Raw genomic sequence first — 14,237 nt, 5'->3', positions numbered from 1 at the left:
AATGTACAATAGAAGTGAACACATGGCTCATGATTGCAACCCAGCAACCTACTTGGCTTGATGAAACGTGTCATCACTTATGACTGCATTGTGGTCCCGCAGTTGGGCTGCACCATAAACCATATGTGTTCCCGGACGTACACAATAACCACAAGGTCATAGTGGTGATTTGTTGACCGTGACGTGAATAATTCATGCAGGCAGGTAGGGGATTGGTTTTGGGGGATTTCCTCTAAAGGGGGCTCGGATATGTGGGTCAAGGACGAAGAGGGGAAAAAATGGAGACATCTGCAGGACTGGCTGAGAGGGAGGGTGTGGCTGCCTCTGATATGGTTGCTGAAGATGGAGGAGGCGGGAAAGGTGAGAGGCAGAAGTGTGTGTGTGTGTGTGTGTGTGTGTGTGTGTGTGTGTGTGTGTGTGTGTGTGTGCATGTGAAGTATGTGTGTAAAAGAAAAAGGTTGAAAGGGAAGGGAGGAGAACAAGGGCAGGGATCACACATTGTTGCCGTGGCAACAAACGTATGCTGATGCAGGGATGCTAAAGAAGGCTGCAAAATAATCAACCGTACGATGACATGAGAAAAAATGCATGAATTAAAAACATGACTACATACAAAAGGGAAAGAAAATATCCACATACACTAAAATAATCACATTACATGGATTTGTTTGCATGATAGGACTCCACAGAACATGCTTGACGGTGGCAGAAAGAGCGATTAAACAGCCAAAGTGGGATAAGAAGTGACTACATGTTGCATACACCCTTCCAACACCGTCCTATGATGACTGCATACAGTGTATGCATACCCTGCAAAGTCTCCACATGCAGATAATAGCATTCTTTGCAATATAAGTATTAATATTCAGGCCATAAACCTGCAGAAGTCACAAGCCTCTGTGACACATGCTGCAAACGATGTAAATAATACTCACACAAACACACACACACGCTTAATCCCATAAAAACAGACACACACAAGTGTGTAAATACAATTATAGCTACATGTATATGAAGTCAAGTGTGTATCGGCTAACCTGCTCAGTGCTTCCCTCTTCTTTCCTCCTCTTTGATAGCAGATCTCAGTGCAATGGCAAGGACCCCTTCCTCCCTCCCTCCCTCCTTCCCTCTTTCTGCAGTGCAGTCCCGCCCCCACCCCAGCGCAGCAGCAGCAGCAGCTGGTAAAAACATGGTTCTTGGAATAGCATCAACGCGGATCGGGGCTCACCGGGGTAAAGTGTGTCGTCACACAAAGCTGCACAGTGTAGTCACTGGTCACAAGATGCACAATAAAGAACAGGACGTGCAAAGGTTACAACACAAAGGGCCGACATTTAACCATCTGCCCCGTGGAAGACAGGAAATCAATTAGCCACATCATGACAAGGAATTGGAATGTGGCCAGTATTGCTGAATGTGATGACTTAGCACAGGCAGATAACAAATCCTCCAAAGCATGAACCCCGTCTGTGTCCAGCTTCTTGACAAATTGATGTTGCTTTATGTGCTAAAATTCCCCGAGCTGCAGGACGTTATCTTGACAAGGAAGAGCAAAGATATAGACGTAAAGTCATCATCTATGTGCTTTATCTGCTGGCCGGAGTTCACTTTAAAAGCAGATATGTCCCAACAGGTTGAAAAAAAGGATGACCCTGCACTACATGTCGAAGAGTTCTGGCAGGAATCAGCATTTTTTGAAGTACATTGCTAAAGAGGTGCTTAACTTTTCATGATTTCCTTCTCAATTCCGGGAAAATAAACACCAAGTTAGATTTTAATTATATTAGTATACTGTAGACACACCGTCTTGTGACATCCAAATACCTCATAAATGTGCGAAAATCCGTTTTTGAGAACCACAATTGTCAAGTACATGCACCTGTTAGTTTGCTAATTGTTTAATTTTAATATTTTTTAAGATTTTATATTATCCAGTAATCCTTCGTTTATCGTGGTTAATTGCTTCCAGACCTGACCATCATAAGTGAATTTCCGCAAAGTAGGATTTCTTATTTATACATGGAATATTTTCGAAGTTAGAGCATAGAAACCTGTTTACAACCTTCTAAATACGTTTTTAACATTATTAGAGACATAAAATAACCCCTGCACCCCTAGTCACCTTTACACTCGTATTACCCAATATAGTAGACATTATAGAAGTAAGCCAATAAGCCATTTAAAACGTAAATAAGACTCATGCCAGTGTGTGTTGCTGTAAACGTATTTCAGTGCTGAGGGAGTGGGGGATGGGTGGTGGACAGGAAGTGAGGTCTGGGGTTCAGAGTTGGGTTTTAGCTTTGTTACGGCTGTAACAGTGGCTCCCGCTAGGGATTATTGCGCCTATCGTGATGTAATTCAAACCTGCAATAAAAGCCTGTTGTTCCGGCAATCAAGCCTGGTGCTTGTGTGTCTCACCGAACATTACAGTAACATCACTGACACCTAGTGACCAGTGTACAGTACTACATATCATCGCAAAGTCTTTGAATGAGTCTTCTGAATGCCTTGTATTTGCATTTTTATGCTTGAAAATTTTTTTATTTAGGCAAAAATACATACAATTTGCTTTAATGTGCATTTTTTTTACTAATAACGGATCATATTCAACCTCAAAAATGACGAATGAATATATTTTTGAAAAACTATGACAGTGTGAAGCCGTGATATTTGAGGCACAAAATGGCGACGGACAACGGTGTTTTTTTAATTAGATACTTTCCCTAAGGCAATTTTGGCACAATAATTAGATATCGGATGAAATCAAAACTGCTGATAATAATAACAGCACGCATGTGATGACAAGCTTGACGGAGCAACAAGCTCAGTATTTTCTGAGCTTTTGCCTTCAGATTGTAAATGTGCAACTTGCAATGACAGTTCTGCCTTGCTCTTTAATGTGTAACGAGGCTCCAAATAAACAGCAGCGCTGACTACTAATGAGAAACAGGTGCCGCTGCACATGCTTTCCAGTGACCGCAAAGCAGCTGTGCATCGCACCAAACGGGAAAGCGATAAGAGCACAAAATGGAAAATGAAAACTAAGAAAAACCAAAAGTCCGACCTGTCATGACATAAAGCGCTGGTTAGGGAGGAGGGGGGCGTAAGTCGTCAATAGGAAGAATCAGTCCGAGTCACATGCAGCTTTTTGGCATTTTTTTTGTAGCTTGTATTGCATATTGCAGTATTTGCCTTATTTTTTACAAACAGTGTTTATTTATGAAATGTAAAGAGTCAAAGAATCCTAAGGTGTTCATTACACAACATTAGTTTGAGGAAGAGCTGCTGCCTATATCGGTACTGGTAATGAACTGCTGGACAATATCGTGTATCGGTAAGAAAGCCAATATCAAACATCTCTATAGTAAACCACATTGTGCGCTTTCTACCACACCTTTTAACATGTGCATTTGAACATTTTCCGGAAAATAAGGGAAATTCTGTTCTTTTCATGTGAATTACCACCAGCAGGTGTAAAGACCCGACTGTCTACTGTGATACAATCGTGCTATTTTATTGCAGTGCTTTTATTGTGAAGGCCCGACTTTACCGACTAGAGCAGTGGTTCTCGACTAGTTTGGCTGCGGGACCCACCATCACCCAAATTACAACACAAAGCTAACTGCAGCACTGAGACACTGTCTCTTTATGGAGTGCTCTTCTCTAGCAGATATCTGCAACTGTGTGCTGAACGGCCGGCACGTCAAGTCTCCACTCAATGTCCTTCCTCTCCTATTCAAGCCTGACAGTCGCCCAGAAACGTGGCATGTACTTTGTGGCGCCGTAGCAAGCCAATAGTGCAGACAAGAGGTACATTCACAAACATTAGGTCATTAACGTTTTTTTTTTTTTTTTTACAGAAAACTATTAAAACGGGAGGGTGCCGGGAAAGGAAAGTAAAATACGTGAGTTTTCCCGGGGAAAACGGGGGGGTTGACAGGTATGCTATGCCTGTTTTATTGCCTCTTTTCAAATAAGTTGAAAGAATCATTTGAACCAGCCATTCCTGCACATTCTAGTGAATTTTCAGAGCATCAGCGCCACAATTGGTCAAAATTCTTCTTCTTACTACCACCTTCTCTGGTAGACTTGAGTACTGCATGTACACAATTGTAATTACCGCCTTACAAAATCATTTCGAATGACGAACTCATGCTAAACGAGACTACAGCTGTGCTATCTAGTGAGACTAGAGCTCTTCTATCTAGTCTTTCAGCAGAAACTGAGGAAGCCTGCTCGGATGAGAGGCGAAGCATCTTCGAAGACAACCTGAACTATCCAGTTGCCATCGATCGCAAATACACTGACCTAGATGACAGAGTATTGCTGTGTGTACAGATTAGCAGTTGCTGAAAAATGATGATATTTTATGGTCTGGCAATGCCCCCAATGTAAACAAAATGTAGTGGCAGACCACAACATTCAACTGAAAACAGAGAAACTGTTTATTTTTCTGCCATTTAAGTGTCCTACTGGGGTACTTGGTTTGGGCTTCCAGCCTCCCAAAACGAGTGTTTGCGCATTAACAGTCATCTTCATGTCATAGTCTAGGAAAATGCAATAAACAAGCCTTTCACTGTGGTACAAGGAACCCTAAAGCCTGCAATCACGCTCCTCTGATGGCAGATTAAATTGGCCCGCCATCTCTCCATTGCCTTTGGCTAGATGTGGATGCATTTCCATTGGAGGCGCTCAGGGCTTCGGCTGATACATGACTACTCATCTTCACGTAGGCAGGAAAAGTCCTTGCGTCCTACGCTTGCATACTTTATTTTCTGCATCTTAGGCACAAAAGCCGCATTTAAACCCCGAAGAAAAGCTTCATCGACATTCATGTGAACCATATGACGCTGCAGCAGCATCACTGTACTGCAAGTTTCCTGGTCTTCACAATCAATACCACTTACACACAATTGCCCACAGGAGCCAGAACTGTAAATCTCATGGGCGTCACCGTCACCGCCAACAACAGCAAACAATGAGGTAATACACATAAAAACAACCTGCTTAAACAACCATTACTCCTTACAAACACAATAACATGATTTATTTGATTTTTTGGGGTGCGTGCAGGGATGAAGGAGACATCGCTCAGCTCAATGTGTGCAGGATAGCGCCCAGTGAAACACGGCGTCTTTTGTCTCCCCCGCACATCGCGTCTGATGGCTTGGCCGTGTATGACCTCCTTTGTCTCTGGAGGCCTCCGTGCAAAACAGGAACGGATCGAACAACATGCTTTTGTTCACGTTTCCTCCCCTGGCTTTGATGCAGCCCTAATGCAAGAGCTGTTTTTAAAAAAAAGTTAGGATTGACATCGTCAGAGAGGTTTTAATTGAATTTGTGGGCATTTGCGTCATACTAAGTTGCCTTTCTAACATTTCTTGAGAATTTGATGAGAGAGACACAAGCACCAGCTACACCACATATTGACGTAATTTAGGCATTTAGTGAAAAGAAAAATTAAGCTAAAAAAAGCAAATTAGCTTCACAAATATAAAAAAATGTAAATGATTGCGTTATAATTATTTAGACCATTTATATATATATATATATATATATTTTTTTTTTTTGGAAAATAACTTTTTTCTTTGTTTTATTGCAATAATAAAAACATTTTCAAAAACATTCTTCTTGTACTGTATATTGAATCTAAAAATAAAAAATACATAGGTATACAAAATTATGAAATATATTTAGAGAAAATTAACCTTTTTTTTTTTTTTTTTAGAGACACACTAAATATCTTTTTTTCAGACCGATACCGATAACTTTGTGCTTCTCAAGACCGATATGCCACCGATAACCAATAACTTTTTTATATCTACTTTTTAAAATTTAGATGTAACTGTAGTTTGTGCATACCTGGGGGTAAGAAGGACTCGAACAAATTTGGATTTGACCAACTGTACCTGTCGATTTGTCCTAATCAAATATCATGACATTACTACCACCACATCACTACTAGTATAGAAAGGAGGGAGTCACCTGCTGTGGCCCAGCAAGGTGCACTGTATTCGGGCACACGCACCGAGCAGCCCGTGTGACAACATGGAGGAATCTGGCAAACCTTTTTCACTTTTCAAACACTGCGGCGCTGGCGTTTCAAGTGGCTGATAAGTTTTTTTGTGTGCTCAATGGGTTGTTTTTCGCTTCATTGTGGAGCATTCGGTACAACTTTGCATCCAAAACGTCTTCCTCGGAAAGTGAAGTGTTTGTTTACAAGTGAGCTCAGGGGAAGTTACGACGGGCCGTTAATGTCACAGGCGGGAGGAAAAAAGGAGCGCTTGATTTGCTCACCCGCACAGTACGGGTAATCTCGTCTCATTGCAGCGTTTTTTTTAATGATCATTTATCGGAGGTATGTTTAATGTTATCGGATTTATCGTTATGACGTCTCATATCGGCACGATAATTATCGGCCCGATAACTATCGTGCACCCCTAGTTTTTTTTCATGTTAATTATATATAAATTATATAAATAAATAAATAAATATAAATAAATAAATAAATAAATAAATAAATATAAATTATATATCAATTATTATTTTAGTATTATGTTTGTAAGCACAGATTTCTTAATACATCTCTTGTGTTGGATCCCGTTAGCTTGTGCAGGTGTACCTAATGAAGAGTCCGGTGAGTGTGTGTGTGTTGCTACACTTGACTGTAATCGCAGAAAATGGAAAAAAGCAGCAGACAACCAGACTAGTTAGGAATGAATAATAAGGTGATTATTAGCCATCGTTTTGAAAGATTTGTATTGCAACAGACAATGAATCAACGTTTAATCAGCGTAAGTAAAGATAGTGAGTATTTTGTCTTGACAGGTGGCAGTGGCAAGGAGAGCTCGGAGTGCATTGCCTTACTTGTAGTGACAGTGCTGCAGTACCTTCTAGTGGTTACAATGTAAAGCTGCAGTCTGTTGCTGCCTCTCTATATGCATTAAAGTGACAATACACTGTATACGGTACTGTACACTGCAGTCCTTTGAATAAATGCTTCCAAGTGGTTGTACTGTAGACTCAACAGCCATACTATTAGGTATAGGAACCGTGCAGGTGTACTGTCTCGTGAGTGTATATGTATCGTTTATGGACCAGGACTGAAAGGTCATGTGTGAATGAGGTCAGCAATACGACATCTACATTTTGGGATGCTGTGTCCCCGCAACCTTTAAAACTCACCATAAACTTTACCCAGGAAGAGCGTCTTGACCAGGTTGAACTTGGTGTCCGAGGCATCTGGCAGGGTGTAGCTGACTGCAGGGTAATGATCCAACTGAACCAAGGAGGAGGGGGGGAGAGAAAATAAATTAGTATCTGCGTTTCAAGAAGATGCTGTGGGCTGACGGCAGCAGTTTGGACAACCTGGTCTTGGATGTGCTTCATTAAGCAGAGTACACAAAATGATGAAGAGGAGTTGGCTGCCAGGCACTGTGAGGCCTCTATGCGGCTTAATTAAGGACCCAAGGTCTCCCTCTTGTGGTTCCACTTAGAAAAGGCTCACCAGATGATTAAACAAATCCATAGTATTTGCACAGGACAATATAGTTCACGTTCAAGTGCAAATATGCCTCTGTGTTTTATTTAAAGTACATCCCATTCATTAAGTATTTGTTTTTAATTATAAGGCCTGCAAACCAACTCTCCTCATGAATGAACAACACGTAATTTCTAAAGTCAGCAGTGGGTTCAAAGCTTTCCTTCCCGATCCAGGCGTTGTGTTTACAAAGAACAGAGGTGCTGACGGAGGGAGGGGAACATAATCAACTTGTTATTGCTGTTCCAGTGTAGTTTCTAATTAGTTTGAAGGCTGCCGCCACCGCCGCCGCTATTGACGGGGATCATTTCAGGCTCACAAATTGCTTTGTATGTGTGCGTGTGTTCCAGAAATAAAAGATGCTCCTCAGCCTCTCAGCCTCTCACCCTCCTATACACTCTTCTCTGTTCTCGCCAGAAGACTGCATCTGAGCTTCCACCAGCAATGCATACCAACAAGCCCAGACAGAAGAGACACGTTGCAGTTCCTGATAATACTGTTGTGACTTCTTAGTTTAGGGATGTCCAAATATTTTCCACCGAGGGCTGCTTACAGAAAAATGAAAGGATGGCAAACACCCATTGTTCATGTGAGAGTATTGGAACATGTGACTGTCAGAGAAATTAAATAAATAGCACTGAATGTATACACAGTTTAAAATTGGGTAGGATAGGTTTTTCCTGTGTAGACTGCATTTAGAGGTAAAAACAACATGAAATCTACCAAACATTAATTGTGGACAACAGTGCTATTTATTCATTGAATACGCCATGCAATAGTATGGTGTTACTAGTGTTATCTTCTAAGTTGGGCAGGTATATATATATGGAAATAAAAGCTGAAATGGTCCAGTCTACAGTAATCCCTCGTTAATTGCGGTTGGTTCCAGACCCGACTGTGGTATGTGAATTTCCGTGAAGTGGGATTCCTTATTTATGAACCAAATATTCTTGTAGTTAGGGCATAGAAAATCTGTTAACCTCTAAAATACATTTTTTAAACATTATTAGAGCCATTAAATAACATTTAATTTAATAACATATAGTCACCTTTACACTCAAATTACCCAATATAGCAGACATAACAGAAAATAAGCCATAAGCACGACTTGTTGCTGTGTTCCCGTGCCAGGGGAGCCGAGTGTGGGGCAGACAGGAAGTTTTGGGGGTTCAGAGTTGACTTATTGCTTAGCGTGTGTTCCGACCTCAACAGGAGCCCTTGTTAGGGATTGTCCGGCCTGTCATGAGACAATTCAATAATGCAATAAATGCCTGTTGTTCTGTTTTTTATTATATCATTTTATTGATTTATTTAGTTTATTATTATTTTTAAATATATTTTCATATTTCTTTATTTAAAAAAAAAAAGTCTGGTGCTTGTGTGTCCCACCTAACACTACTGTAGCATTGCTGACACCTAGTGAGCAGTGTAGAATACTGCACATCACATCTCTGAACGTCTTTTATTTAGATTTGAGTTCATTTAGCCATTTTTATGATTGAAAAAGCTGAATTTAGGCAAAAAAATTAATAAAATTTCCTTAATTATGCATTTTTTAAAAACTAATAATAGGCTGTATTCAAGCACAAAACAGCATGATTTATTATCACCAAATTCTAAGTGCAAAGTGGTGAGGTATTACTGTACAGCGGAAATAAAGGAATTAGCCTGCCTGTTCCAATGCTTCAGAGCAAAACATCCACATCTAGCTTTGTGTTATAGGTGCGTGTTATCTGCTAACGTAGCCCATTAATAATCAATTATTTTATTTTTAGGATATGCTGTGGGTCAATCAAAAATGAGCTCCTGGCCAACAGTGGTCCCCTGGCCGCACTTTGGACATCTCTGCGTTAGATGGAAACCAAGATAAACTCTCACTGAGGCACTGATGTGTGTGTGTGTGTGTGTGTGTGTGTGTTAAACACATTTCCCCACCAGCTAATTTTACCCCTCGCACACACACACACACACACACACACACACCCCCTCCTAATTTGATTCCCTCCAAAAAGGTGGTCTCCATGGAGCATTGTGAGGGCTTTTGTTTTCCACGCTGACTGTAGAGCGGGATAATGGGGCACGATTAAATTGCACTGTGCTTATTTACTTTTATCTGCGAAAATAAATTGGCTGCACAGCCAAGCGAGGGTGGTCTAGGTCCCAAAACCCCAACAAAAACGTCCGCCAACCTCATTTTACCAAACTTTGTCCATTATGACCACCAACACACTCATAGCACTTTATTTATTTATTTATTTATTTATTTGTATTATTTACTTGCATTAATGTCTCTTCTGTTGTTGCTTAATTTCTTGGTATTTATGTATATGTGTTTATGTTTCTTATGTTCTTATTCTTTCTTGTGTTTTTCTTTCTTTTCCTTGGGAGAATGAACAGAATAAGATTTTCATTGCATGGTATAACTGCTGTTTTACCATGCACATGACAATAAAACTCTCTTGAATCTTGAATCTTGAATTATGGGGATTCCCTTCTTTATGTTGCACCATTTACTTGATACAATCCCCCTCCACCCAAGGGCTGCAGATGCCTTCAAGGCTTAAAAAGGGACACAGTCAAGGGGAAAGTAGACCAAAAAAGGTGAAATCACTTTCCATGGATCAGTTCAACGTCTCTGAGAATGCATTAACTTTTGTATTGTTATTAGTTTCCCTGATGAGAACTCGGAGGCAGCAATAGTCCATCACAGATAGAGAAGCTACACAGTACATCATTAGCAAATGAACTTTGCATTATTGTGCAGGCCAAATACATTATTTAAACTTATCTTAACATACACTCGACAAAAACAAATGCCACAATAAAAGGCCACTCCAAAATGTGCTGTTTTATCACAAAGATGTCCCAACTGATGAGGGAATGTGCAAACCATAAGCACCCTGACGGCAGTGACTGCTGACAGCAAAACTGCAAAGTTGGCCTTTTATTGTGGCCTTTGAAGGAAGAATCAGAGGTGGTTAGAAATAACTAATACAGTAACCCCTCACCACATTGCGGCTTCACTCTATCATGGTTTTCAAAAATATATTTATAAATCATGGTGCTTGAATGGTGCCTATTATCAGTAAAAATGTGTATGTACATTTAATCATCCATCCATCCATCTTCAATGCTACTCATCCTCACTATACGTGGTATGCTGGAGCCTATCCCAGCTGACTTCGGGCGAGGTACACCCTGGACTGATCGCCAGTCAATATATAGACAATATATATATAATATATAGATAATATACAGTATATATAGGGCACATATAGACAAACAACCATTCACTCTCACATTCATACCTATGGACAATTTAGAGTCACCAGTTAACCTAACATGCATGTTTTTGGAATGTGGGAGAAAACCGGAGTACCCGGAGAAAACTCTTGCACGCACAGTGAGAACATGGACCACACGGAAATGCCCAACGGACACTCAAACCCAGATCTTCCCGATCTTCTGACTGTGTAGCCAACATGCTAACCACTAGGCCACCGCGGCCCCTACAATTAAGCAATACTTTTTGCCTAAATTAAGCATGTTCAAACACAAAATTGGCTCCATAAAGTAAAATACAAATATAAGGCATTCAGAAGACGCATTCAAAGAAGTTGTGATGATATGTAGTATTCTACACTCGTCACTCTGTGTCAGTCATGTTACTGTAATGTTCGGTGAGACACACGAGCACCAGACTTCATGGTCGGAATAACAGGCTTTCATTGCAGGTTTGAATTATCTCACAACAGGCACAATAATCCTTAACACGGGCTACTGTTGCCCAGCTAAAACTCAACTCGGAGCCCATGACGTCACTTCCTGTCTGCCTCCACACCCAGCTTGGGTAGCACTGGAACACATTTACAGCAACTTTACAGGACTATTTCACTGTTGAAATAGTCCAGTGCAGTTCGGGATGTCATACAACTTCATATCCCTTTAATGAAATCTCTTCTCTTGTGGATAAAGTTTGCTCCAGCATCTCCCAGAAGGTACACCCATGTTGCTCCCTGCTCTACAACTTGGCTCCCCCTCAGCCTTAATTGTGTGACCATTGTTCATGGTGCTTTTAGTTACTGTTCTTTATGCACCATCGCCCTCTACTCTATTAAAAGACTTATCAGCACACCAGCCTCTGCATCTGGGGTCCAGTTCTAGTCTGCACGGAACACTAATATCAAAAACCACATTTGAATGGTCGTAAACAGGTTTTCTAGCTATGAAAACATTCAATTTATAAATAAGGAATATTAACTTCATGGAAATTCACTTATCGTGGTCCGGTCTGGAACCAATTAACTGCGATAAATGAGGGATTACTGTATATGTTTATTATTGTGGTTCTAGTTAGCTGTTTCCTTGTTTTTAATCGAAGCAAGTCTCAGTGCCTTGACTTGAGGCTTCTGCCGCCTCAAGGAAAACTCCTCCAGTCTCCTTTTTTATCCAGGAAATTGTGTTTGATCCATCTGCAGGCCTGCCAGCCTCACTCATCTGTTCAGCTACAAAAAAAAAAAAAAAACAGGTTTCCGCTCCAGCGCTGCATGCATGACGTGCTATAAACGGCCGCTTGGGGGCAGCAGAGACACAAAACAGGCATCACCTTGAAAGACAGTGAAGGCAGTGGCGCACAAAAGGCTTGCCTAGCTCTCTACCCATGCCTGTTAGAGATAAATATGCTTATTTATCTGCAGAAGCATCTAATATTATGTTATGTTTATGTTATGTGTAGGCTGGGCAAGAAGTGTGTGTTTTTTTAAAGACTCCTGCTAATGTTGACATTGGCTGCTTTAAAAAGGGTAATTGTGCATCTTCAGCTCAGGGACGCATGTTAAAATACAGTATTTCAATAAATTTATATAAAACAGCTATAACATGAAATAGTGAGTTGCTGAGCTCTCTCTTAAATTGCCACAAATGTGCCAGCAGTGTCTCTTAACGCTCATTCAGCCTTCACCTACTGGGGATGTTTAGGTATAGCGGTGCTAAACATTGATACGGCTACTCCAGAAGCAGCCCACTGTGAGATGGTGAAAAACGTAGTGTGTGTGTGTGTGTGTGTGTGTGTGTGTGTGTGTGTGTGTGTGTGTGTATGCATGCTTGAGTCATTCTGTGCCAGTGATAAAGGCATGTGTTACGTTCAAGTGCTCTCGGCGGGGTGATCAGCGGCCGCAGGATGTGATTTGCTCGGGGGGAAGGAGATTTCCATTGGATATTTCAGTTTAATTTCTTCTCCTGTCAGAGCGAAGGTGATGGAAGTCCACTTTAGGTGAGGGTGTACGTCATATACGTGCAATGAGGAACAGGAAGGGGAGGGATAAGGACACGATAAGCATGATAATTAAAGCTTTATACATCTGCAACATTACATACCGTAGGTTCATTGTATTCTCCACTGCAGGACATGCACTTATTTCAATGCAATATGGAGCATTAGGTACACCGGCACAATCTAATACGAGAGCGGTGTCAAAATCATTGTAAAACGTACAAAAACAGTGTGATATGGGAGGGAAATACACGCGGATATTAAAATAACGCTTATACACTAACATACATGCAAAACCACACCCGCATCGACAACCCTCAAGGTATGCTGGGTAACCTCTCGGTAGCTACTCTTCCACGCACACTGTGCAAAAGGCCAGGACGTATATTTACCAATCCTTTTTCTCAAAAACTGAATCTTACAAAAACCGGGGCGTACCACTACGCAAGTAGTTGAAAAGCCTTGCTTTCGAGACTCACTGAGCTGAGTGAAGGCGTACATAATGAACTGGCTTAATCTTACATCTCTAACACCGTCCTCATTAAACACATGCTTGCAGCTGGTGTGGCAGGGAGGCTGAATTGTCACTCCTTGACAGTGGCTGACTGAGGCATGGCTTTCATTGATCGGCGCTAAGCTATTTAGTGGCACAACATTTGGAGAGCACGCAAACAAACTCAGCATGCGCAACTCTCACAGTCACGCACAGTGGAGCAGCGTGCACGCGCGCGCACACACAAACACACACTCTTTCATACAAGCAGATCGAAGCTTTCTTGTCGGTCCACTGGCAGTGGATTAATAGTGGCAGAGGGCAAGCCGTGTCATCGCAGCACAAAACTCCCTTCTCTAACTCATCCAGAGCTATCACCACGGCTGCTTCTTTCTGCGTGCTTCCGAGCGAACGTTTTCCAACTAAAAGCCAAAACAACGTCCGCAGTGGGACTTCATTCACCTGGATTGTGATGCTTCTGTCAACGCGGGACATATTCACGCTGTGTGGTTGCCCGTTTGCCAAGTTCCGCTGGTCCACATCGATGGCAAACGGTTCCTTCAGACCACCCAGGTTATACCGCACCTGCAGAGAGCCTGAAGACACAAAGGGTGGAGCTTTTGACTCAGATCTTTGCAATAGAATGTCATACACTCATACTCAAAGTTATATCATCATTACACAAATAGGCAATGACTTATGGGATATTTCCTCTCGACATTTGGCTTGACTGCGGCCATGTTTTTCCACCAATCTTCCTCAAATTTTACACACATGCGCTTATCAGTCCCCCAAAAGTGCATACCTCATTTTGAGCCGATTAGGCGAGATACACTAAAGCTGCAGTTTGCAAAGTGTGTTGAGCCGTGTGAAAAATTTCTAGTCAATCTGACCTATGGGGTTTAATAACAGCGCCACCATGTGGTGTACAT

General features: G+C 41.4%; 1 protein-coding gene across 5 annotated transcripts in view; it reads right to left on the bottom strand.

Moving 5' to 3' along the window:
- The window catches only part of cntnap2a (contactin associated protein 2a), a 297,333-nt gene that overhangs the window by 8,560 nt on the left and 274,536 nt on the right, over positions 1-14,237 (bottom strand). For all 5 annotated transcript variants that reach the window (XM_054765349.1, XM_054765351.1, XM_054765353.1 and 2 more), the window contains 2 exons: positions 13,768-13,901; positions 7,186-7,279 (listed from right to left, as the gene is read on the bottom strand). In XM_054765349.1, the coding sequence (XP_054621324.1) occupies positions 7,186-7,279; positions 13,768-13,901 (228 nt within the window). The remainder of the gene's footprint in view (positions 1-7,185; positions 7,280-13,767; positions 13,902-14,237) is intronic.

The sequence above is a fragment of the Dunckerocampus dactyliophorus genome, chromosome 21, assembly GCF_027744805.1.
Source record: "Dunckerocampus dactyliophorus isolate RoL2022-P2 chromosome 21, RoL_Ddac_1.1, whole genome shotgun sequence".
In the NCBI taxonomy this organism is placed as follows: domain Eukaryota; kingdom Metazoa; phylum Chordata; class Actinopteri; order Syngnathiformes; family Syngnathidae; genus Dunckerocampus; species Dunckerocampus dactyliophorus.
The sequence above is the reverse complement of the archived record's forward strand: the minus strand, read 5'-3'. Positions and strand labels throughout refer to the sequence as shown.